This window comes from Sinohyriopsis cumingii, chromosome 11 (genome assembly GCF_028554795.1).
Source record: "Sinohyriopsis cumingii isolate HCF-2022 chromosome 11, ASM2855479v2, whole genome shotgun sequence".
Taxonomy (NCBI): domain Eukaryota; kingdom Metazoa; phylum Mollusca; class Bivalvia; order Unionida; family Unionidae; genus Sinohyriopsis; species Sinohyriopsis cumingii.
Window position 1 is genome coordinate 91129071 of NC_142971.1, and position 26031 is coordinate 91155101.

General features: G+C 35.0%; 1 protein-coding gene and 1 long non-coding RNA gene across 2 annotated transcripts in view; one reads left to right on the forward strand and one right to left on the reverse strand.

Annotated features, from left to right (window-relative positions):
* The first annotated feature begins 10877 nt into the window (after positions 1–10877).
* The window catches only part of LOC149788982 (cAMP-dependent protein kinase type II regulatory subunit-like), a 246554-nt gene continuing 231400 nt past the window's right edge, over positions 10878–26031 (forward strand). The window contains exon 1 of the mRNA XM_089975138.1: positions 10878–11688. Within this exon, the coding sequence (XP_089831264.1) occupies positions 11463–11688 (226 nt within the window). The 5' untranslated portion in view covers positions 10878–11462. The remainder of the gene's footprint in view (positions 11689–26031) is intronic.
* On the reverse strand, positions 22161–23741 carry LOC149788983 (uncharacterized). Its single transcript, XR_016424284.1, has 2 exons — positions 23195–23741; positions 22161–22612 (listed from the first exon to the last, which is right to left on the reverse strand). It is a non-coding gene; the product is annotated as an uncharacterized LOC149788983 (long non-coding RNA).

Consider the following 26031-nt stretch of genomic DNA (forward strand, 5'->3'; position numbering starts at 1 on the left):
GTACTAATGATTGGAAGAATAGGATACCAGTCAAGAAATTAGTGAACAAGACATGTATTAGATGGACTCGGGTCACAATTGTTATTTCCAGTTCAGTACCCACGAATGTAGTCACGGTCTATTTTTTGAACACTTTTTCCTCTCATTTTTGCGGTGATACAAGAGTTGGATTTAGGCATTGTTGGTATTGATTTAAAGGTGACTGTCTATTCTTGAAATTTTGAGCATTATGTGGTTGCCATTGTGTGTTTTAGCGACAGTGCACAGCGAGTAAAGAGGTACTAATGCCAATCTGGACGTGAAATATGTGGCCCATTGCACGGTGCTTTATATATAGTCTAGCATCTCATCAACAACAAAAAAAAAAATAAACAAAAGATGCCGGATAACCTATGACAAGGATTTCACCTTGAATTCATCGTTAAGGAATTTATAATGAAATATGATTTTTTTATGATTTGGACAGTGGAAAGTTCAATACTGAAAAACAAATGAAGAGAATATATAGGAAAAATAATTGTGACCCGAGTCCATATACTGGTTTGGCTGGCCTTGATTGGTTGATGATGAAAGTAACATTTTCGTAAAAGATGGTTTGAGAGTTATCCTATTTGTAACTGCAACAACAAAAAATTGAAACAATGTTTTATTGATGAATTTCAATCCTTTCATAGACTTTGAGTTTGGAAAAGTTATTACCGAAATCAGCACACGACTTTTTGGTGAGGAATTTAAAACACTTGTAGATCCAGAAAATGTCGCATCTCATATGGGTTTATCAAAAAGAAGCTTGCATCAAGGATTTGTCTGTACTGACAAATACTGATTAATACGGGATTGATCAGGAGCATTCAGAAATTTAAATTATTTAAGTTTTGAGACCATAATGTTTCTAAATGTTTACTATGGGAGATGAATTAATAACACGAGCCCTAATGTAACTGCGTGCCTCATTGCCTTATTAAAGAGACGCACCTAAATTATGTGTTGCTTTACTGACAAGTTAACTGAGTTATCAGTAAAAGGAAAGGTGTGCTCAGTTACGTAGTTACAATAGAGACCACTTAATATGTATGCATCCCTTTTGGTTAATGGTAAAAAGAATGTAGTCAGCTGCCGCTGAAAAAGGATTTAGTTCTTTTTCTTAAGTTTCTAAACTTCACTAAATATGAAAAAGTTCAAAACTTTAAAAGCTAATTTGAAACAACTGTACGAGAGCACATGCATAAATGTATAAATATCACCGAGGTCATTTATTCAAACCGTAATTGTCACCGATGTTACGAGTGAGCAACCTAAACTTTACAGGTACATGTTTGAAAGTATACCTGAATACTGTATAGTACAACCGGGAATCTTCATTTGTCAGACTTTTCACACTGACAGCGAAAATCTGACGGCAATTCATTCAACGGATCAGGAGATATGGCTAGTTAGTTACCACCAAAATGCAACATCCACGCAAACAGCAGAGCGACTTTTTCTTAATAGACAGACCAATGCATACACGCGAGCTTGTGATGATGTCAGCGCGGAGCTGTACACAATACATACAAGCACGTGCCTTTAAAATTCTATCACTTTAGTAAGAAATGTCAAAATACCGGAGGAAACAAAATGAAGGAAAAGACCTATAGGTTATATATAATAGGCCGGTTAGCAACGGAGTTTCTAGCTGGTTGGGATGCAATACAGATATTCGTAAATGTTTGTCAGTGCGTTTCCCAAAGTAGCGTGGAGTTCCAAAGTATTCTTGAACGAATCACCGTGAATCGAATATCAGAAAAATCAGAATGACACCATTTCTAAAGTTAAGGTCGCGTGTTTTATGTTGTGATATATTCTCCCTTTGATATTTACGTATGACTAAAATCACAATAATATATAAAAATAAATTAGTGAATTTTGATTATTTTATGTTCAGTATTTAAACTGATAGATTCGTAGATAAAGAAACAGTGCACTGTTTATAATTGTTTTTAAAACATTTGGAATTTAAATACTAACGGACTATACCGTAGCGTATGACATGCGACCTTGACTTTGGAATTGATGTTACACTGATTCTTCTGATATTCGATTCACGATGATTTGTTCTGGATTATGTTGGAACTACCGTCCTTACAGTCATGATGGCACGGCGATGATTAGCAGTCTTTGAAGCATATCTTCTTCATGAACTCCCTGATATATATTTCCCTCCTTCGGCTCGCTGTAGAGATGATCTTATTTGAAATATCGCTTATTATTATGAAGCCATCTGTCACAAAGCGTAGTGTTTTGCAGGCACAATTATAGCTTAAAAATTAATTAACAGCGGAAGCTTGATAATTATACAACTAATAATAGGTAAAAACAGATTATGCTTGAGAATTCTGTCATTTATATTACAGGAAGCAATCTAGCTTGGAACCCCTGTCCGCACATGTAATATTGTGGAACAAAACAGTTGCCAAAAATGTGGAACAAAACAGTTGCAAAAATGAATAATCATGTGAGAACATTGTCATGATTTAGACATTCATCTCTGTCTGTATGTCTGTCTCTCTCAGTTCAAGGTATAGGGGGTCCGAATGAAAGCCATGGTCAGAAGAGGGCTACATTAAACAGTCTGACCATGCTTGAATTCATTTGTTGTTTGTCTTCGGCAATTCTGCACCTCTCTCTCTCTCTCTCTCTCTTATATTCTTATATCCAACAATTACACATTCTTTCGTACTGAATAATGCACGCAATCAGAAAACAATCGAGAGAAACTTTTCATTCGACAACGGTAAAGCAATGGTGATTTGCAATGCGGTGGGTGAGTGGTGGTGGAGGGGTCTTTCTTATGTCACTTGTCAATGTTCGAATAAACAGTAACACAAGAAAGACTGAAAACAACAAGCTTTGAAAATTAGAATAATTTATTTCCTTTAAAAGATCTGTAAAAATGAACCAAATCCTACAATAATCCAAGATTAATCCAAGAATAAAATTTTAGTAGTCCTAATAACAAAGTGTTTTACTGATTTCACGTTCGAATCCCGAAGAAGAATCAAAGACGGAAGACGATAACGTATGCTGCAATATGTAGTGTTGAAGTCTACAGTTCCTTGTAGAAACAATAATTATCACTCCGGTTTCTGATAGCTGAATAAATTTTTATAAAAAAAATGTTTGGTTCCACAATATTACATGAGCACACACGAGCACAGAAAAATAACAAAATTAATCCTTTTGAATCCAAGTAATTTGAAGTAACTCCAAACCAAGTAATTTGAAATAACTCCAAACAGCACAACATACAACTAAGAGTTTAACAGCCCAGCTTCTACTGAAATAAATTTTCCAAAACATGGGCTATATCGTATTATTAACGTAAACAAGTGGTCACGTGATCATCTTCTCGATGGTTATAGAAGGCACATACTTGGTACAGATCACGTTTACCCAGTGTGACCCTGACGAAAACCAATAGTTTGACTCTAAGAAATAATTAAGAAAAAGGTTTACATCTTAAAGACAAAGTCACATCATGACCTCGAAAACAGCCAATCGTTTTAAAATAAAATAGAACTTGTTTACGATTATTGCTACAAATTCTGAAACAAGGTCAGGATTTAGAACAACGCCTGGTTGTTGTTGTTGTTGTGGGGTTTAACGCCATTTTGCAGCACACGATAGGCTATACATGGCGGCCAGTATTAATGGTGGAGGAAGAACCCGAGAAAACACCGGAAAGAACCACCGACCCACGAGAAGCTACTGGCAACCTTTCTCACATACCCACATTGGCTGAATCTTAGACTCGAACCGCCGCAGACATAGGTGAGATGGCAGTGATCCGTAACGAAGAGCGCTTTAGACCACTCGGCCACTCGGGGCCCCAGATCAACACTTGGTGCTTATAAACTAACATTCAAGGTCAAACTATTTTCTGGAAAAAAATATCATCTCTACTAAATAAATTTACATTACAATAATATGTAGTGAAAAATATTTTTTTTTAAACTGACAAACAATTAAATTGAAATAAATATATATTGAATCAGATATAATAAAATCAAATATACAATACAGTCTTCTTGTGACAAAACACGGACTTGTACGAATTATTGATGTGTACATAACATAGAGGGAATATTTTATCATATGCAGTTAAATTTAAATATCTCGCCAGTTTTTGGCTACATAGAGTCAAGAAAAGAAATCTCAGATACAACATAAATCATTTAGAGCTGATCAATAAAGAGGTCTCAAGATTATTATTTATTTCTGAATGTGAATTTTTCGATCTTACTTATTTTTTAGTCAAATTGTACAAATACTAAAAAAAATCGTTGTTCTATGGCAGTTTATTAATTTTTTTATATATCGATATGCATTTATAGTAATGTAATCTTGATACTCCTGTCGGTTAAAACTAAATGCACCGTATCGTTGCTGCTCTGCAAATTTGAAGAGACATGTGGCCAAATTAAGGTAATGACCAAAAAAGGACATATGCACCTAAAAATAATGGTATACCGCACTGTTATATACTAGGCCCAGTCATATTTAAAATTCATTAATTTTATCTTTCACTCTATCGATCAATAAAAACCTTTGCAATGACTTAGACATGACAACTCCCCTGAAGAGCTGATGAAATAACAAATGAACTGTGCATCATATGAGTGACGCGTAAAATAAAAAGTGCTAAAGCACGAAGACGGCGATATACATCACATATGCTTACACATGAACTGAACTGGGTACAAATTCAACTCTTCATCAACAAGAACAACTTTATGAGGTTAGGAATATAATACCAATGTTCGCACAGGAATCTGTCAACAACAATAATAGTTGCAATGGATTATAAAAAGATTGAATTCTTATAATTGTTTACAACATAATTCATTTCTTGAATTAATTTTTTCCATTCAATAACCAATATGACTAACATGAAAGAATTTATTTTATCCGATATCATTGCGTTATGTAGCATAGGTCTGACTTTCTAGAAATTTGTGATAAATTTGTAAACATTCAATGTATTAGACACTTTTATCACATAATGATGACAGCAGAAAGAATAAGGTTTCACGCTTCCACATATATCTACAGCTGAAGATACTTCATAAAATGGACAGCTTCCTGTCAACGCTTCTTTGCATTGTCGTGATAGACAGAAAAATAGCACCAAGACCTAGTCAAACCCACTTACTGTCGGCACTTTGTGCGTGCAGTACAAAGTGAACAAAGTCGCTAAGTTAAAAACGATACCCAATGGATAAAGTTGTATGCGGTAAGGAATCCCAAACTATATGTATGTTCATATACAAAACAACATTTCGTACACACAGTTCCGTCACAGAGGTATTAACCTTAAGAGACCATTTATGACAGCAACACTTTAATCTACTAAGATGATTTTGTGTATATATATATATATATATATATATATATATATATATATATATATATATATATATATATATATATATATATATATATTTATATATATATATAATGTTATATAGAATGTATCAACAATAGTCCACTATCAATATATGGAGCAATGTCATTTGCTGTATAATGGTATTGTGGTTATCGTTCAATGTGTTGCTGTGTGAAAGATTACGTTCTCTCTCTCTCTCTCTCTCTCTCTCATATTGCAGTACAGCGAACATACCTTCTTTTGCCAAGTCCGCCTGACATTCTTAATAATTAATTGCAGCCGACTTTCTTAGACGCTGTTGCATGTATGTTCATGCAATTTGATGTGTGCATTCACATTTAACACTTATGTTAACACGATTTAATGTTAATTGTGGTTGTCATGACTTAATTTCTTGCTAAGCTGGGTTTCACGAAATTTGACCATCGTTTTATTATTGCGCACGCTTACTTGATAGTATGCACACTTTGAGTACACAGACACACAGAGTTTTGTTTTGGTGCCCTTTCGAGGAAATTCAGGGCACTTTTGAAATTTTGGAAACTCCACCACACTATACCTGATCCGGTCCTACCATGGACAATTCATAATGAGATAATATTTTTTTTCTACCCCCGAAGTCAGGACTTCCCCTTCTGAGAAAAAAAAAAAAAAAAACTGACTAATATCTCGATGGAAAATACTTAAAACATTGTGACTGAGTGGATTATTATGCTACATGTCTGCGGCATGATGCCTCAGTGCCTGACATCACTATAAAATGTCACTTTGCAGACATCGTAGAGGTATGAGTTAAAAATTGTTAAAGCTACGTTCATAATCCAAATCACACACACACACGCACACGCACACACTCGCGCGCATGCCAGAGTACATTAATGTGTGAAGTGCACATATTCATCGTGAGACTGATCATTCTTACCCAAAAACTTCAAAAGAACCTAACTTTCCTTAAAAGGGCGCCATAACAAAAGTCAATATGTTTATTTACCATATAAACTCGCGCAAGAATAAAACCATGATCAAATTTCATGTGACAAGTGACTCCATTTGTGTGTGCGTTCGTTTTTTTTTTTAGCGGGGTAGGGTGGGGAAGGATGGGTCCGGACACTCTGGACCCCACCCCACCCCCTCGATCCGGCCCTGCACTAATATAACTACTGCTCCAGATTTCAGTATGCGATAAGAGAAGAGAAGTGGAATCCAGTCATTGTCCATGTGTTCTGATGTACGGGGAGAACGTACTGCGATTTACATGATAACAATGGTCAAAATAGCCTCAAGAGAGCAATATGTTTTAAGAGTACGAGCTGTTAGGAGTGTGATCCGTCAGTCTCATTCCGCTTGGGAGCACATGAATAGTCAATTGGGTGGGGGTAACAGAAAAGAGATTGCTCACAGTTGCCACTGTCCTGTGCCACTGTACATAACGCAGTGAGTACGACAACACATTGTAGGATGTTCTTATAATCTTGAGTACACTGAACATGATCCTCCACTTAGTTCTATGATTCATTTTATAATAATTTCTTTTTTGTTTTTAATAACTGTGTCTGACAATAAACATGTTCTATATAAAGAACAGTATGACTCCTCTTCTCCAAGTCATTGTTTATTTATGCATTTATTCAGAATCATGTTTTGTTTACACTAAGGCTATACATATTACATAACGTATTTCATTCATTACTACACACAGGATAACGTTACACAACAGTTAATCTACAACAAGTCCACGTACCGTGTCCGCACACAATATTTGTCAAAGACGATGTCCGCTTAAGGCTATCTCTGATTTTCTAACACCAGTCTCATTTCATGGTCGAAATTTAAATGTATTAGTTTCCCATCCCCTTTAAACTCGTGCATCCACATCTTAATTTTCTATTTTAAATGCTACTGATCTGTTATTTTCTTTCCTTTCATCTTAATATTGTAAGCTGGTGGGATGATGTACAAAAATACCATGAACATGATAGATACTTCGATTTTATTGATATGCTTAGAGATTTCATGACTTTTTCTCTTTTTGTTGTTTTTGATAATAATAATAATAATAATAATAATAATAATTTTCTGGCGATATTAATTGGGTTCAAAACCAACCAATCCTGCATATAATCCTTAAGTGTGAATACAGCTAAAGATGGGAGGAGAGGACAAGAACGTTTGATGCGGTCCTTATGAAATCGCTTCCACGCTATAGTTTGTCTTCCTCCTAGAAGAATGTACCCTCTCAGATTTAGCGATTTAGCCTAATCCAGTCTGTCGTCCTCACAACTATATAAACCTTGTCAGCAAGGTAAAGGTTAAAGTCGTACATGTCCGGAAGGACGAAAACGACTATAATTCAAAGAGATAGATAACGGTTGCGCTCGTTTCGATAAAGCAGCTTTTTCACTGGTTCGAGTTGTCGAGTTCGGGAAATTGCATCTTTACTAGCCAAGGTTCCGATGTGAAAACGCTAGCGAAGATGGGGAAATTGATCAGGCGTATAATCACTAGCTATTAAAACCTATTCGTTCCCTGGAGCTTTTTGATTATCATTTTCTTTTCGTTATTAATTATTTTAAGATTTTCATTTAAAATAAAAACAACCTTTTCATCCACTGGGATTTTTAATCCTCATTTTCTTTTAGTTATTAATTATTTTTTTTTAAAAAATCATCTCAAATAAAACAATTTATGTACCATAACATTATTAAATAGGCTGTTCGCCAATTTATAGACATCTAAGGACCTTGATACTCGGACATAAAGCATACACCCTAATGTTCGACATAATGTAATAACCATCATATGTTGATTATTGACGAGACTTATTTATCGTGTAATAATTATCAGTTGGCTCGTAAGACTTATTCTGGTTAAGTGACTATATATATATATATATATATATATATATATATATATATATATATATATATATATATATATATATATATATATAGTTGTCTGTGTTTATTTTTTTAAAGATCTTTCAAAATGATGCAACAGAAAAACTGAATGAAGGTTACATCGACATATTTAATAAGATAATTGGAACAAAATCACAAATCACGCAAATCAGTTTATTGTTATGTATATTTGATTTAATTATATCTGATTTAATATATATATATATATATATATATATATATATATATATATATATATATATATATATATATATATATTTTTTTTTTTTTTTCTCGTGGGTCGGTGGTTGTTTCCGGGGTTTTCCGGGTTCTTCCTCCACCATTAATACTGGCCGCCATGTATAGCCTATCGTGCTGAAAAATGGCGTTAAACCCCACAACAACAACAACAATATAAAAATTTAATTGTTTGTCAGTTTTTGTATATAAAAAAATATTTTTCATTACATGATATTGTAATGTAAATTTATTCACTAGAGATGATAATTTTTTTAAATAGAAAACAGTTTGACCATGACTGTTTTATAAATACCTAGAAGATGATCACGTGACCCCTTGTTTACGTTTAGAATACGAGATAACCTATGTTTTTGAGAATAATTATCAGTAGAAGCTGGTCTGTTAAATTGGAAGCTGTATGTTGTGCTATTTGGCGTTTTTTCAAATTACATGGATTCAAAAGGATTAATTCTGTTATTTTTCTGGAAAATACATGTGCTCATGTGAGATTTTTAATCAAAGACAGTTCTTATAAGAAATTTATTTTGATTTCCACTACCGGAATGATAATTCTTGTTTCTACAAGGAACTGTAGACTTTTTCCAGGGAAATAAATTATTATATTTTTTCAAAGCTTGTTGTTTTCACTCTTTTTTGTGTTACTGTTTATTCCAGCCTAAACACGTGACATAAGATTATTACAACGTATTTTAAAACTTAACATGTCACAGTCCAAGGACCTTGATGTGTGATGTTGTTTTGAGACTGAGGAATGTCTTGAGACGAATATAAAGGTCCTCCTGGTGTATTCAGTATAAATTCTATTAAATAAAAAAGGTACATTGTGAGGCAAAATAAGCAAATATCAATTCTAAGTTGATATCATTAAGTCAATAAATCAATCAATTAGTCATGCAGAATGATGTAACAATCATTCACAATGAGAAATAAGTTCGTATATGTTGGCATTTTACGGTAGAAACTCTTTGTTACACTCAGCTACGGAGGAGGTAACAAATTTCAGGCGTGTTTGGAGGGAAGATCGTCAAGTCTGTTTCAGTAAGTTTCTTGTTCATTGATTTTTGAGGTAATTTGAAGGGTCTTAACACTCACGGCCAAGAACAGAGAATCGTATCAGTTCCTCACCGCAATACAAGGTCTAATTCATAAAGTTGAAGTCAAACAAAAATGCAAGCAGAATGTCGACTAGCTTGGATGATTAATACTAACTCTTTCAATAGACTTCCACAAGAAATTTAATGCCACTTTTTATTTTGTATTTGAATTTTAAATAGTGATTGCAGGCAGCGATTGCCAAAGCACTAGACAACATTATCGTGGCACCATTTAAATCTATTTTATATTTTGTTGTTAAGTATTTGTTAACATTTTAATATAATGGATTATTTACATATATTGGATACATTTTCTATCTTCCTGAATAACACCTTTAAAAAGCATCTGTCTACATGATATTTCATTATGGTCTATGAAAAATGTGCACGCAAGTTCTTATCTTTCTGCTAAAGAACCTTTTCGGTTCAGGGAAGACGATTTAAATATAATGGCAATAAACTTATCTGTGTTGAAGGGAAGCCTGGAAGAAGATCATAAATCTACCAAGTGCAACAAGTCATGCTGAGACAAAAACAGAGTGCAAATTGCCAATATGCTAAAGTGAAACAAAATGAGAGATTGATTTCTGAACAGACTCTCATCAGACGTTGTAAACTGTGCCAATTCGACCATCTTGCATTATATAAGATTAGTAAAGTCGAGGATGACAAGTTTAATTTTGATTTTTGTACTGTAGCCAAAGAAGAACGTTGAAACGCCAAACAGTCCAATAAACTAAGGTCTTAATTTGAACACAATGCGCACAGGTGCAAATTTGAATCTTCGAGATCTATACAAACCAAATGCATATGGGCGCTCTTAAGTTTAATATTCAAGAAAGAATGTTTTGGCACTTTCAAACGATGCATAGTTTATATTTAACAAAATGTCTTCTGAGTCGGATAACTTATTTAAACTGTCATACACTCAATATAACGAATAGTGAACTACTATCATCGGCCCTCTAATATGGCGGAGTGTTGCATTATTTGAATATGTCTTATAAGGGAGGATGGCATTGATAGCAAGGCCTCTTTCCGTGTCTAATGATCGATGTTCATAATAACACGGCACATCTACTCTCATATCGAGAGTTCGATGCTGTGCTCTGGTTGATAAGGAAGACATCGCAGTCAACGTTTTGGGTTGTTTGGACGTAATTTATGAAGACAAGATTATATACCAACACGACAAGAAAAAACCCCCCAGTCACCTGTATAGCAGACGACACAAAAAAGAAAGAAAGAAAAAATCCGGAAATGCAACTATCGGAAGCTACTCTATTTAATTTTATTGCTTTTTTAACAACCCACTGATATTACTTGTGTTTGGTATGATGACATTTTATATGTGTTCATCTTTACTGTGTAGCCACACAATTTTTGTGACTCGGAGGTAACTACAACACGACACGGGTCTCGTCTCAAGATTTGGGGATAGAAAAATAGTTCCAATATTCATCTTCGATTCTGTGTGAGTGTTGTATTCGGGCTATCAGATCATCTGGTGAAAAAATTTATTCGTATTATATTGCGTAGTGTGTGAAATCCAGCATTTTCTTCATCAGTTCTAGCACCTACATCCTGGTGATGAGCGGAGTAATATATTGAGAAGTAAAACGGCGAGATGAGCGAGTTGGTATTCGCTTCAATGACTTTCAAACGGCACGTTTAATTGAGTACAGTAGTGACCTGTAGTACTATAACAAAGTGGAAGAGGCGTGCTCACATAGACGAATTAATGTATAACCGAGATAACTTGGTAAAAAAGGAGATATATTGAAAATGAGCTTTGAGATTCCGCCTGGTCTCACAGACCTGCTTCAAGACTTCACGGTGGCAGTTTTGAAGGAAAGGCCACCGGATCTTGTATTGTTTGCTGCAGATTATTTCAACAAATTAAATGAAAAGAAAAATGAGTCAAAGAAGACAGGAGGCGTTAGGTTTGCCGAGCGTTCGGAGCCAATGCAACAAGAAGGAGATGAAGATAGTGGCGATGAACCAATGCCAGGTATGACATATTTGTCTGTCTGTCTGTTTCTCTCTCACACACCCTCCGACCGTGACTGTTGACATGTAATACAAGATACAAGACATTTTATTTATTGTCGTTCATCTGGGTAAGGTAAGTACATTAGTTCAGGATGAGCTGTTTTACCAACACGACAAAAACGCTTAATATTTAATCTGCTAAATTTGCTTGGAACCATTCGCCAAATTGCTTTGTATCTTTGGGTTCTATTATCTATACAGCCTACTAGAAGTTATGTTTGCATATTAGTCAGTATACTATGTATTGGAAATCCGATTATTTCGGACCAAGTGTAGGGATAACAGGGCAAATTTAAAATTTTATCTCAGGTTAATAAATATGGTATTTTTGAGATCAAAGCATCAGAAAAAAACAAATTAGCAAATAAAGTATACTCCTTTTCATGGTTTTTGCTCATAGCAAGTGCAAACAACTTATTTTATTGCCTGCAAAAAAAATATTCTCCTAAAAGTGAGTATTTTTTGTACAGTGTATATATTGAAAAACAACTCCAGTAATGGAAAGTGTTTTTTGGGTTAATGACACAGTCAATAGAGAATAACACCAGATTGTTCTTGAGGCATTATTTACAAATGTATGTGGTATATAAAAAGGAATTTTGGGGAAATGTGCCATGTCCAATCCAGAATTTGTAGCTTTAATTACTCAGAATTTACAATTATGAGTGTATGTCCAATCCAAAAGCCATATTATGTGTAAAGGTTGTTTTTATTTATATTTTATTCACATGAAAGTGAAAAACAAAAGGGATTGATAACATTGGCCACCTTACTTTTCAAAAGAAGTCTTTAAGGACAATGTAACAAGACAATCCAGCTATTTATTCCTTTTAAATGACTACCTGTATTAGACATTGTTTAGACTATTTCATCTAAAAATGTTGTTTTTATGGCTGAAAGTTTACATACAATATTTATTTTTGTCTAATATTTCCTGTGAAAAGTTAAATACAGTACTGTATACACTTTTTGTTTATTTATTTATTTTGCAATTGCTTTATTGCATAGTTGGATTGTGCTGGCATTTTTTGTGTCATAATAATATTAACTTATTGTTTAAACAGTGTAAAATGATAATAAAATCACAGACAAATAAAGATGCTTATGCAGGGGATATAGATGCTACAACAGCATGAGCTGTGAGTAACCTTACAAACTTAAAAAGTTTCTTTTAAATTATTACAGGGGGGTGGTCTTTTACTTCAAACAGAAAACAATCACATCTTATCTTTGAAGATACAAGTATACATTTGTATTAATCTTTAAATACTACATTAATTTTTATATCCAAAGGTATCAAGCAGGTTTTATACTATTTTGTAGCAGTAATAATAAATACAAACTACTGGTTACAGGTAGCAGTAGCAACGATATTTATATTTATGGATTATGTAGTTGCTACTGAAGGAGTCTGACGTTTTCTCGGTAAAGTACCTCACAATAAATCACCGTAATGTACTATAAATATATGTATATTTATTATACTGATAAGGTGATTTTGTATTGTCACAGATTTCATTGTACTTTATTGATAAAACGTCAGACTCTGTGGTTATCACTTAAATATTCCCTCTATTCATGAAATTATCCAATCAAAGTTTAAAGAATGGGAGCCCTGTAAAGGGGGTACCCTCTCTGTACAAAAATAGTAAGATATGGCACTCTGCCTGACTGAAGCACCCTCTAGTTATGTTGTTGTCGCTACCAAGTGTGAACTTGGAAAGTCTGTTACAAGTGTACACATAGAACATTCATTTACTTCAGTCATTATATACAGTCAGCTGCTTGCCAGAGAACATACTTTGGTTTCCAATTAAAAGCTCCTTTGGACACTATAATAACAAGGTTGCTTTCAATAATACAATGTCCGTTCAAAATGAGTACTTTGGAAATTTTGAACACATTCTAATGCTGTTTCACTGCCTGCCCTTTCTCACTGGTGTATGTAGTAGAATTGTTCTTGTATACACCGTTTTTGTCACAACACATCTAATATGACAATAAAGATATGCAGCAAAAAAAAATGTATTTTTTAAATTTGATGTGATATAAATTTAGGCTGCATTATAATAATTGTGTTCCTTACACTGGATTCATTTTAGTCTGTACGTTTGTGCCAATGACCCATATTTTTTATCTTTGGTGCTAGAAAGGTCCATTTGTGGCACCTGTAGTGAACATTCAAAAGCCCCACCTCCCCAAAATGATTGAAAATCGCATTATGACTCATTGGTCTCAAACTAAGTACAGTAATAGAAAAGACTGATCCTTGACAAGTTTTATAAAACTCAACAAATAATTAATTTTTCTCAAGAGTACAAAGGAAAATTTTACAAGAACTTACTACATTACGAATTAAACCTCAAATAGTCCAGAAAGTTTTATTCCTAATGAATAAAGCTGTAATTAAATTCCATTGGTGTTCAAAATAAGGTTTACTGCTGAAGGTGTTGATTTGCCTATAGTGGCCTGTGAATTGGTGATGTGACAAGTCTTAAGGTGACTTACAGTAATATAATCCAAGATATGTTGTCTGAATTCACTATAATTTCAAGTTATTGTCTCTTCCCAAGAATATTAGTGAGCATTTTGTAATTCCAGAGAATAAGTTAAATAAATAATCCATGCTCAAATCAAATACGGAGCACAAAAATGAGATTGATTCTACTTATAGATGTTAAAGCAAGAATGAATAATTTTTTTTAGATAAACATGATTATAAAGCCTTCTACTTTACCTAGGTCAAAGTTAGCATTTTCAGGAAATGCTGACTTATCCATTCTAGAACAATCTGTTGCTAAAATTATAACATAGGAATCATGATCCTGGTTTTAATAAATATATTTCCTTCTTATGATAAAGATCCCAATATTTAAGAAAATATTAGCTGTGTATTATTTGTGTACAAAAATAAAAACATCACCAGTGTCTAGTTAGAAACACAGTGAACTTGTTTTTGGACAAGGTCATGTCTAAAATACAATTCAAGATAGCACAGTGATGGAGAAAATGGAAACTAACAAACAATGCATACTGTATTAAGTATACATCATGACAATATTTACTATAGATTTTGAGCTGGCTGAATCAAGTGCATCCCAGTCTTACTAGATAAAGTGAGTTCACTGCCAAGATCCATTAAAGATGATCAATTTTTTTGACTTGCAGAAGTGCCTTACTTATTTTGTTTAGCTTGGGCACCAGTCAAGAGCACATGGCTCACAGAAATGAGTATAACAGTTTTTTTTTTAGGTGACTTTAATTGATGATGATTGTGACGTTTGCACGCATTGGGGTGGGGTTCTTCCAATATAATTTAATTAAATTATGATGAAAGTTCCACCCTGGCTCGTGAGGTTAGAAAGTTAAATTAGTGACGAGGTAGATTTACAGCTCTGAGCCCCCAGTCAGCAATGCCGATGGTTAAATTATAGAGAACACGAAGATGAAATTCAGTCAATAACAATTTAATAAATTCGATAAATTAAAACGATAACTTCCAATCACTCGTCTTTCCCTCGACCAAGTGACAGCCTAATTCATCCCGTGATTTACAGTGTGAGTTCGATATTCCCCCTATCCTTGCATCTACTCATCTCTTTCTTCCCGCTAATTCCTTTCTTTTTTCGGTTCCTCTAACTCCTCCCTCGACTCCGTTTCCCTTTCTACTATCTCCTCCTCCAATTTCGCTCCCAGACTTCCTTCTCTTGACTCCTCTCCTTTCTTCTCCTTTCTTCCGTCTCTCTATCTGAGACTACGGGACCAAACTGTAACTGGTCTGTCCCTCAAAGCTTCCTGTGAAAAACCACAAGGCATTAACATATGTTTTATCGAATCTCACCTCACACTATATCGACAATTAATCATCAGATAAGCTATCATGGTTTCGGTCACGCATGCGTACACATCGAAATTCCCACACACTTCTTGCAGGGTAAACAATGGAGTAATAACACGGTATCAGCAAATTGTCATACAGACATCAATACATTGCGTCACATCAGTATATACACATATATATATAATCTCATGGTACTACAATCTGACAACAATCAGATGCATGTCTGTACATTACAAATATTCAACAATGGCAAAATCTATAATCATATGAACACATGTGTTAGTCTACTATAAAATACCCACATAGCAAAGTACAATATTAACTCTTACGACAGCTAGCAAGCTATATAGTTCTTTACAAATATCAACTCATTTCTTCAAAATATGCAAACATATTAACAAAGCAAAGTAATTTTTCGTACTACGATTCTAGTAATAATAAAGTATACATACGACCTACAATTAAAATGCAGTCGCATTCCACAAAGACCGAACAAATAGCCCACTGACCTTATTTGAAGCTCTCTGTACTTAGAATTTCCTGCTCTAAGATTTTCCCGCCAATAACGAATGGCTGTTCGGAGTTACGCTAACCTCTCCTCTGGGTAATTTCTCTCAGTGAACTAATTCTTGCCGGAAGACGCGGAGATATCATTCTACTCAAATCAAGGTCTCTCCCCTATCTCGATTCTGATTGGGTGGCGCTGTGACCCTGTCCAATCGTCTTAGCGGCCAGTTCAACCTGTCTGCCTGTTTGCAGGGAAAAGAAGTTAAGACACTCCCACTTCTTCAGGCAACTTCTTTTGATCTTGGACAAACATTTCCACACCTAGGTGATAATTGGCTATCGGGCTTCACACTCCTAGGTCCGGCTCTCCGCTTCTAGCTACGGCAATCTTGCATAATGGATTAGTGGTAGCCTGCAGCAGTGTTTAACATCAAACAATGGCTTGTCAGAATTACTTTGATTATACATGTTTCAACTGGGGCTACTCTGGGTCGGGATAAACATGACAATAATCATTGATAGAAAATGTTAGGAAGGAAAGATGAAATCTTCTGCCCCCCCCCCCCCCAACATCATTTTGTTTCCTTCAATGCATTATACAAGGAGTACAAGATGTAAGCTCGTATGTCCACATTAAATTCTAGAGAGGAATTGCTACTCGGGTGTGGGGGCCCCGAGTGGTCGAGAGCGCTCTCCATCACGGATCTCTGGCTCGGCCAGTGTGGATATGTGAGAAAGCTTGCCAGTAGCTTCTCGTGGGTCGGTGGTTCTTTCCTGGGTTCTTCCTCCACCATTAATAGGGGTGGCCGAGTGGTCTAAAGTGCTCCCCATTACAGATCACTGCCATCTCACCTCTGTCTGCGTGGGTTCGAGTCTAGGATTCGGCTAATGTGGGTATGTGAGAAAGCTTGCCAGTAGCTTCACGTGGGTCGGTGGTTCTTCCTGGGACTTTCCTGGGTTCTTCCTCCACCATTAATACTGGCCGCCATGCATAGCCTATCGTGTGCTGAAAAATGGCGTTAAATCCCACAGCAACAACAACCACCATTAATACTGGAGACTTGGTATAGCCTCTCTTGTGCTGAAAAATGGCGTTAAACCCTATAACAACAACTCAGGTGTGAGAAATTCAAATTCCAGTACAGATGGCTCATGACAGGGGATGATGATTATGAGCACATATGCTTAGGTCATGGATTTTTGAATTGCTTCAATAAATATTCATTTTTGTTGAACAAAAGATGTAATGCAGTACACTAATGAGATCTATTGTGAAAAATGTTAACAGTATAATTGAGAAATGTCCAGATGATGTTGTGATCATGTAATTACAGAGAATGCAAAGAAGAAATTAATACATTAAATTAAATTTAACAGATGCGTGTACAACATATGACATGCAGCAAGGTTCTACCTTCTCACTGGAGTAAGTTGCACATGTCTGATTGAAGATATTGGTCAGGATATGGAAACTGGAGACATTATTACATGTATGATGCAGATTTAACAGGAAGTAATGTTTTCTGTTTCAGTGATTGTGAAATGCATCAGATGGCTATCTAAATGAATGATCATTAATTTGAAATAATGAAGTTGACAAATTTTTCACATCCTTTTATTTTGCAGTTTTTAAGATTTATCACTCATAAACTGCTTAGATGGCATTTTTGGGCCTCAGTTTTGTTTTCTTGTGCATTTCTTATGTCTGAGTGGTATCAAAGCATGAATTCTGCAAATGTTATCCAATACACTGAGAGAGAAAAAATCCCATTTTATTTGAATTTGTGATGCTTTATCGTTGTTCTACTTCCTGAAGATCTGTTCATTAATCGTTTTGCATGTTTTATTCACTGGCACATAATTAGTGCTGTGCCCTTGTCTGTGTTTTTACACTGTACTGTGTTGTATTTTCCAATAGCAAAAATGTACCCAGCTTGACAACTCCTGCATGTAGTGTAGTTCATTTTTTCTAACCACACAGGTTTCAGCCTAACTATGCATGTAGCACATAGCAGCTTCACTGTTAATGAACTTGTGTAAATTTTATCTTGAGTGCTCAAATTTGCTTCATCCAACTTTATTAACATGTATAACATGTGCTATGGTAACTTGCAATATAGTGTACATCTTACAGCAGTTATTAAATGTAAACTTGATGACCTTTATCCACAAAATCTGTGTAGATTTTTACACATTTTCTACAATTATCATTAAGGATTCCAACCTTCTCACTGCCACCCAGGAGAGAACCCTAGAGATGAATAAGTAATCAAAGTGATACAGGATAAAGTTTGATGTTTCATTCCAGATTTGTATTTGTGAAACATGTTTGATATGCCTGCAGATCAACAAAGAAGTCTAAAAGTATGAAAACTGTGGATAGCATTTGAATCGTTGCTTTTATGGCATAAAAATCTGATTATGACAACTATTTGTGCATATAATATTTACCAGTTTCTCATAGGTAGCTTTTGCTTAATTGTGCTGACAATTTTTTGTTGTCAGAAATTTTTGTCAAAAGAATTTGAAGTCCATGAAGTTAAAAAATGTGTAATCATTGAAAAGTTGCTTTTTCATTCTGAAATCTGCCAGTCATTTCAATATAAATACAGATGTGCCTACAGATTTATTTTCTGTAACTGTAATTTGGCTTTTGCTTAGTCTTGCTAAAATGTTTCTTTAGAGATAAGTCAGTGTCCAAAATGTATAAGAATATGTATAAAAAATTGCATTGATGGCCTGAAAATCTTATTTCAGTCATCCATTAATGCATGTATAAAAATATACTAGCTAAAACTTGTCTATATTGTGTTTTTGTGTACAATCATGTTAACCAGTGCCTCTTGATGTACAGATGGACAGGACCAGATCAAATTGCCCCCACTGGCAGCATAGATGAGAAAGTTACTTAAATCAATGCAGTTCAGTGCTCATCCTTATTAAAACTGAAAAATGCACACCACTCTGGGAGATGACCCAGTGACCAGGGTGATGAAGGATCACATGTGCATACTGAACCTATATTCCAAATCTAAGGGGTATAATAATCAGTAAGAGAAATACAAGGGATAAAAGTTGAACATTGAGTTTATTATAGGGTGTAGATTGGCAAAAGTGAGGATAAACACAAATTCAGAATGTCACAGTAATTGCTTTGTTTAGCCATCAGTGATACTGAAAAGAACAAAGGTAATCCATGAAAATGTTTCCACAAAATGCATATCTATCAGATTCATACAATTGTATAAGTGAACGTACCAAATTCATTTGAAAAAAATGCAACTGAAGGTTTTTGTAGAAAAGTAAGGGCCTCAGCCAATAAGCAAAGACAACGAAGAATTCTTATTTCTGCCAGCTGAATGAATTGTCGCACACCAGCTGCTGTGCAATTTTGCATGTTAACTTTGTTGATACAATGTATCGGATTTAGGCTAGCTATAGACACCACATATGATACAGGTCATAACATGGGGAGCATGCAAGTAACCATGCATATATAACAAAATAACCGGGTTGGATTTCGGATTTACAACAGAATACTTTTGATGGTGATACATATAGAATGTTTAATGATGAATGTCTTGAATGGGAAAAGAATTATGATTAATACATGCGTGTATAAGGTCCAAATATCAGACAAATTAACATTATCCGCAAGAACCTAATAATGGAATAAATGAAAATACAAATAAACAACCTTACACAGTACAAGGACAAAGGTGAATGATTCACAGTGATTTCACAAGATGAAAAGAAGGATGTGTTTTAAAACAATATGGTACTTTACTCATATAGTAAAATGTATTCACTCAAATAATGAGAAAATGTGGTATTTTACTGAAATAGTAGAATGATGAAAACAAAGGGACAGATATACCAAATACATGTATCTGTATAATCTCAAAACACTGGGTATTACAAACCCCCAAAATTAAGCCCAGGGTAAAAGATTACATGTACTGTATGCAGTTACACACTAGGTCACCAGCACACTTGACTACCAGTCAAACTTGTCAATCAAGCAGTCAGTATTCCAGGTAGTCACCGGCCACCATTCAATTCCTTGGTCAATCAAGCAATCAGTGCCCATCAATTGGTCGGCAATGCCAGATCACCTGCCACTACCAGCTTTAACTCAGCTCTGCGGCTGCTGTGGTTAAGCTTTACACCTGCTATGGTCAACTTCTTTGGTTAGCTGGTACCACATCAACTCCGATCAGCTCTACGGCTGCGATTCCAGTCAGCTGAAAATACATCTAACACCTTGTACTATGCATGACAGGGGCATATACAATAAAACTTAATGACGTATATGGTAAGTTATACAGATTACATTAACGGCCGAATAAAACAATACACAGGTTCAGAAAGTAAACCTACTCGTGTCCGATAAGAATCTTATGATACTAAATGTTTCTAAAAAATGCAGCTTTATATTGCTAATATAAATCTCTTGCTAAGTCACAAACAAGAATAGAAAATACTTACATTGTACTAAATAAGTTACTTAGAAAATATACAAAAATAAATATGTAGTACAATAGTTATAACTTACACAAGAAATTAATAAATAACTCACATACATCTACAGCTGAAGATGTGCAAGTCCTTAAAGTGGACCGCTTACTGACAAGATTTTCCGCAATGTGTAGATTTAGTTGTATGGTGAGGCATTTATACATTGACGATGTCGCCATACATCGTCTTTGCACCAGGAGTATTCGTTTTTTTTCATCGAAAGCACTTCACATGTTCAGCGTGGGATGAACCGAACTCACTGTTTCGAAATGTTGTACAATATACATAAATCACTATCAGGTATCGTTGTATACCAAAAAACGAGTACAGTGGAACCTGTCTTGAAAGACCACCCCTTCTGCCAAAACATAATGGTCTCTCATGGCAGGTGGTCTCTCATAACAGGTTATAACACTATATAATCTCTAAATCTGTACATGGAGAACCTGGTCTCTCAAGACAGGCAGTCTCTCATAGCAGTGGTCTCTCAAGACAGGTTTTACTGTACATGTATTTTGTAAATAAAAGGATCTATATAATTCCATGACAGCATAAACATGCCTTCTTTAGCTGGTAATAAGAATGGCAAACAATGTACATAGATTTATGGATCTTGAATTTTCTCAAAATGTACTTTCTTAGTTCTGTAAATCCAAATTAAATGAGTTATGTCATTGCTTCTAAAGTTTGATTACATATTTCAAAATTGTACTATAATTTCAGCTACATTCCAGGTGCAGTAACATCCTTCTTACTGCACTCAAAGTGAAATGAACGTATTCCATATCATCTTTTTGATAATTACAATTGAAAGATTTCATGTTTTTCCCACATTATGATTTCAAACATTCAGTGACAGAACAGAAACACTCGTGCAGATGAGTCAAGATGCCTCCCTTGCTGCTCAAATCAGATATACTTAATGTGGAATTGACACAGATAAATCCATTCCATAATCACAAAATTTAGTAGAATCAACAAAAGTACCAAAATTCATTCATTCCAGACCAAATGGAAAAGTTGTTGCAGTGTGCATTCATTAACAATATGACACCAAATTTCAAATTTAAGAAGACCAAAAGACAATTCCTTTTGAACGAGATGTCGAGTGCATGACTAAGTTCAAATTTAGCTGGGCATATTTAGGTTCGCATTATTGTGTATCAATGAATTTGCGCTTGTGTATTATTTTGGAATACAAACTTACTTCAGTTACTTTGTTTCTTGTGTATTTTTATATATATATATAATTAAGCCGTAAGTAGAATATAAAAAAATGAGTACATAATAAAAAGGTTACTGCATTTGTATGGGAAAATATTTTGTTTGTTGGATGGATACTGCACTCCACAAGGTTGTGCAGTATCCATCTGAAACAAATCGTTTATATTTTGTTACACGGGGGGAGTGAATGTCCCTCCGTATTTGGTTTTCGTTATCTAGGGGTTGACCGCCTTCGATGTTATTGCCCGGTTCGAGTAAATAGAAATATAAGTGGTGAAACTTATAGGTGGAATAGATAGAGATCTGAGCAGGTATATAGAACAAACCAACACGAGCCCCCGTACATGTAAACAAACAATTTAACCAATTACATACAACCACTGTGAAAATTCATTACATCAGGAATGTACTCTGCTTTTAGAAATTTAACTTTCACCGAAATACAAAGAAAACGCAAATAGATCTAAATAAGATAGCCAATCTGTTACTGATAGATTTAGTTCATCATAAGATCGAGTGAACAATCGAAGTCAACGTCTTGTATGATTTCATAACCTGCTCGTCCTCAGTCTGTTTTTGCTTCCTCTGTCGCTGTTCAGACCCCTTGGATCTCGGGATGATACTTTCTACCACCCATCTCAGGACACTCTCAAAATACTTCTTCAGAGATTAACACGTCACAGGGTTGCGTCACAGGATTATATGTCTCACTGCCCTCTTCTCTATGCTTCTCCGTATAGGTCTCAGAATAACGTCCCTCATTCGTTCGTACGTCTTTGGAGCTATTTTCTCCCTTTTAAATAAATATAAATAGAGACAACCTAAATTTCCTGTTATTTACGAAACGGTTTATTCTTCATTATTCTCCCTCGTTATCAGATTTCACTATCAGTGCTAAACAGACGCTAAGGCTATCAATCGACTCCACATGTCCTATAATGACCCTAGTTAGTCAAATGGCTAATTCGTTACGCCTTGACCTTACACATTACCACATACACAGCGAATAAATAGGATCCATCACGTCAATCAATTACTAGATCATTTCCATCAATACACACTTATTCTTAATCATACGTGAAATCTTCTAAATTCGGCGAATTCACACGGATTCTTGAAATCATATTAACTAATGTAATGCATTAAATTCTTAGAACATCATTCTTATGCAAACAAGATGACAAATTCAAACAATTCGTCAACTTATCTAAAGAAGATTAATGTACAACTTCCTATGCATAAACTCAACACAGTTATACTTCATAAAGCAAATTATTACACGAATGTAGAAAAAAGATTCATGCAGATACAAATAAATAACTTCAGCAAAGCATTATATATGGCATCAACAAATTACATGGAATTGTCACACTACCTTTGCCGTCAACGTTTTTCCTCCCCCTAATCGGTAGATTAGTTCGTCGGTTCCTTTCGACAATCGTCCCTTTTTTGGACAACAGTTTTACGGAAATTTCTTGCAAATTTCCGGAGTCATAACCTTTGGATCTCCTCTTGTAGGAAAAGCTTAGACTGATTAAAATTTGATGCGGGCGATATTAAAACCTATGAAATTTTGTGTTGGAACACGCCCTCTCATTTAACGTACCAATCAGAATCAAATATCTCTGCCGCCTTTCTCCAGAGGCGCCAAAGTCAGGGTCAACTTGACCCTGGTAGTTTGAGTAACAGAGTTTCTGCATTCTCTCAATTGTGACAACTTTACCATGAAAATGAAGTTTTCCTCGTCCTAAAGTGTCCGCCTGGCTGCTGTATAAACAAATGTTTAATTAGGAACAGAATTCTCCCTCTAAAGGGCATTACCGTACACGGTAGTATGGCGATATGATACGCGCTTGTCTCCATAAATCTAATTAATGGTTGTCTGGTCTCAACTAATGTATTCTTGTTAGATCGACATAAAATTTGCCACTTCACATATTTTCCCATATAAGTGCAGTAACCTGTAATTCTTGTACACACATCTTGCATCTCATTTATAATGGCTTGTTCCACTTCCTTATTCTACCTACCTAATTCTGGACGTCGGTTAATTCTGCGCCGTGATACGTCATTTCTGTAAACATTGAATCACATGTTATTTTTGTTCAAAAGTCCATTTTGTATAAAGAAAGAACGATCATACTTTAATTAGGGAAAGTGATATTCATAAAGTGTACAAAAATATTCTGCATTTCTACTCGAAATTGTTATGAAAATGTGATTTCTAAATGTCCCCATGAAGACCCACTCCATTGACCTTATTGAACCGATAACCCAGAAAATCTGATTTACTATGCATCTTTTAGAATCATACATATAAATACATTATATAAAAGAGGGAAATGTATACCTTAAAATAATACTGCATTTTAATCCGAGTTTCCAATTTTGCGAGAAGTTGTCCCACACGTACAAAATCATCTGCTACCCAACGTCTCAACTTACACCTAGAACATAAATTATCAAGAAATTCTCTGGTGTATATTCTGTTTTTTAATTCTTTTGTCATTTTTTTCCCTATCAACAAGATGTTGTAAACGCATTACATCCTATTTATTGTTGTTTCTCCTCCACATTATAGCTTTTTTTTTTATAAAACGTTGAACTTTACTAACATTTTTACAAGATCAGTTTAGTTTTCTATCTCTTGCCATTTATTGGCATTTTTACCTTGAATTTTGTAAAACTAGATATAAACCTGACCTAATTACTTGACCGAACTGCTGACAGAAGTCTAAAGTAATGTATTTCATTTCTATAGCCCAATGGATAAGCATGACATCTTTTCAGTGCTTTGCGCAGAATAGTCTGACATATCGCACGTCAGGAAAACAAAGGGTGGTATCCATTGTGTCCAAAATTAATATTATTTTGAACAGAATATTCTGGTGACAATTGCCTCTTTTCAAATGGTAAGCATTGCTGTTTTTTATTTTCATCAATCAGTTGAATTCGGTATGCGTGTTGCTTCAGTATTGGAGACAGAAACCTTAAGTGCGCAGAAATGCCTGACAGCATTAATTGTACGCAAATAAGCACAATGGGCTGACCCACTGCACCATTAAAACACATCACACTAGCTATTTGCAGCCAGTTATGTAAAATGTGCAATGTTGGTTTATACCTGACCTCTTTGCCTTGAATGGCTGCTTTTCGTGTATTCAAGCAATATATAATGGGTATATACTGAAATAGGTGTTTTTTTATTTTTATTTTTTTGAAGATTAATGAAAATTGTGTTTTCTTGAAACATGACATTGTGCCAGGGGCTTTGGGAGTACAAAATCATATATTTAGGATGACATGCCATGCATCAATGTTATTAAAAGCAGATTTCAATTTGATGCAGGACAGTGGTGGTCTGATTTAGATTGCGCTATGTTATGGCAGTTATGTCAACATCTTAAAAATACATTTACACATTTCATCAGTGCAATCCAAGTTTCCTCAGGCAAATTATATTTTTTTCCGACAATCCCAATGGGCACCTCACTTAGATTACGGGACAGGCCTGATCTAAAATTAGAGGGGCCCTGGGTATCATCCTTTCAGATTTTTTTAGCACTGAATGGCTTCTGATGATGTCTTGCTGGTATTAATTAAATGTCATGCAGATCTGACAACCAATATGGCCACCATGGGTAACCATCTTAAGCCCAAATGCCACCGTTTATCATAAATTTCATCAATTCTTCCAATCTAAATAAAGTTGAAGGGAATGATTTGTTAAAAAGCTATCTGACATAAAACGTTCTTTGATTAAAAGGTTAGTGTTAGGACTGGTCAGCCTGGTGTCATGATAAAGTGATTTTTTTTCTAAGTGTATTGGATAAGATAGTGCACCAATTGATATGAGAGGGAATGAAGATAGACAGGCCAACTTTTCTAAGAGTATCCGAGAAGAAAAAGCATGCACTAGATACAAATAAAAATCTGATGAATATTGGTGATCAGTTGGGGCTCTGGAATATACATTGAAGGGTGAACTTAGGCTGAAGACAATTCAGCGTAGCATGGTGTTAGGTTTTTATCTTGTGTTGTAGCATTCAGCTGAAATTTGTTCAACCATGGATGTTGCCGATCAACATCGGATTCATTCGTACGTGAAATTTGGAAGGATTTCTCATTTTGAGGGAGAAATTAGTGGTTCATAATGTGATGAATGTCAATATTATCTGGCTGTAACGGAACCCAATGAGGTTTAGGACCAGT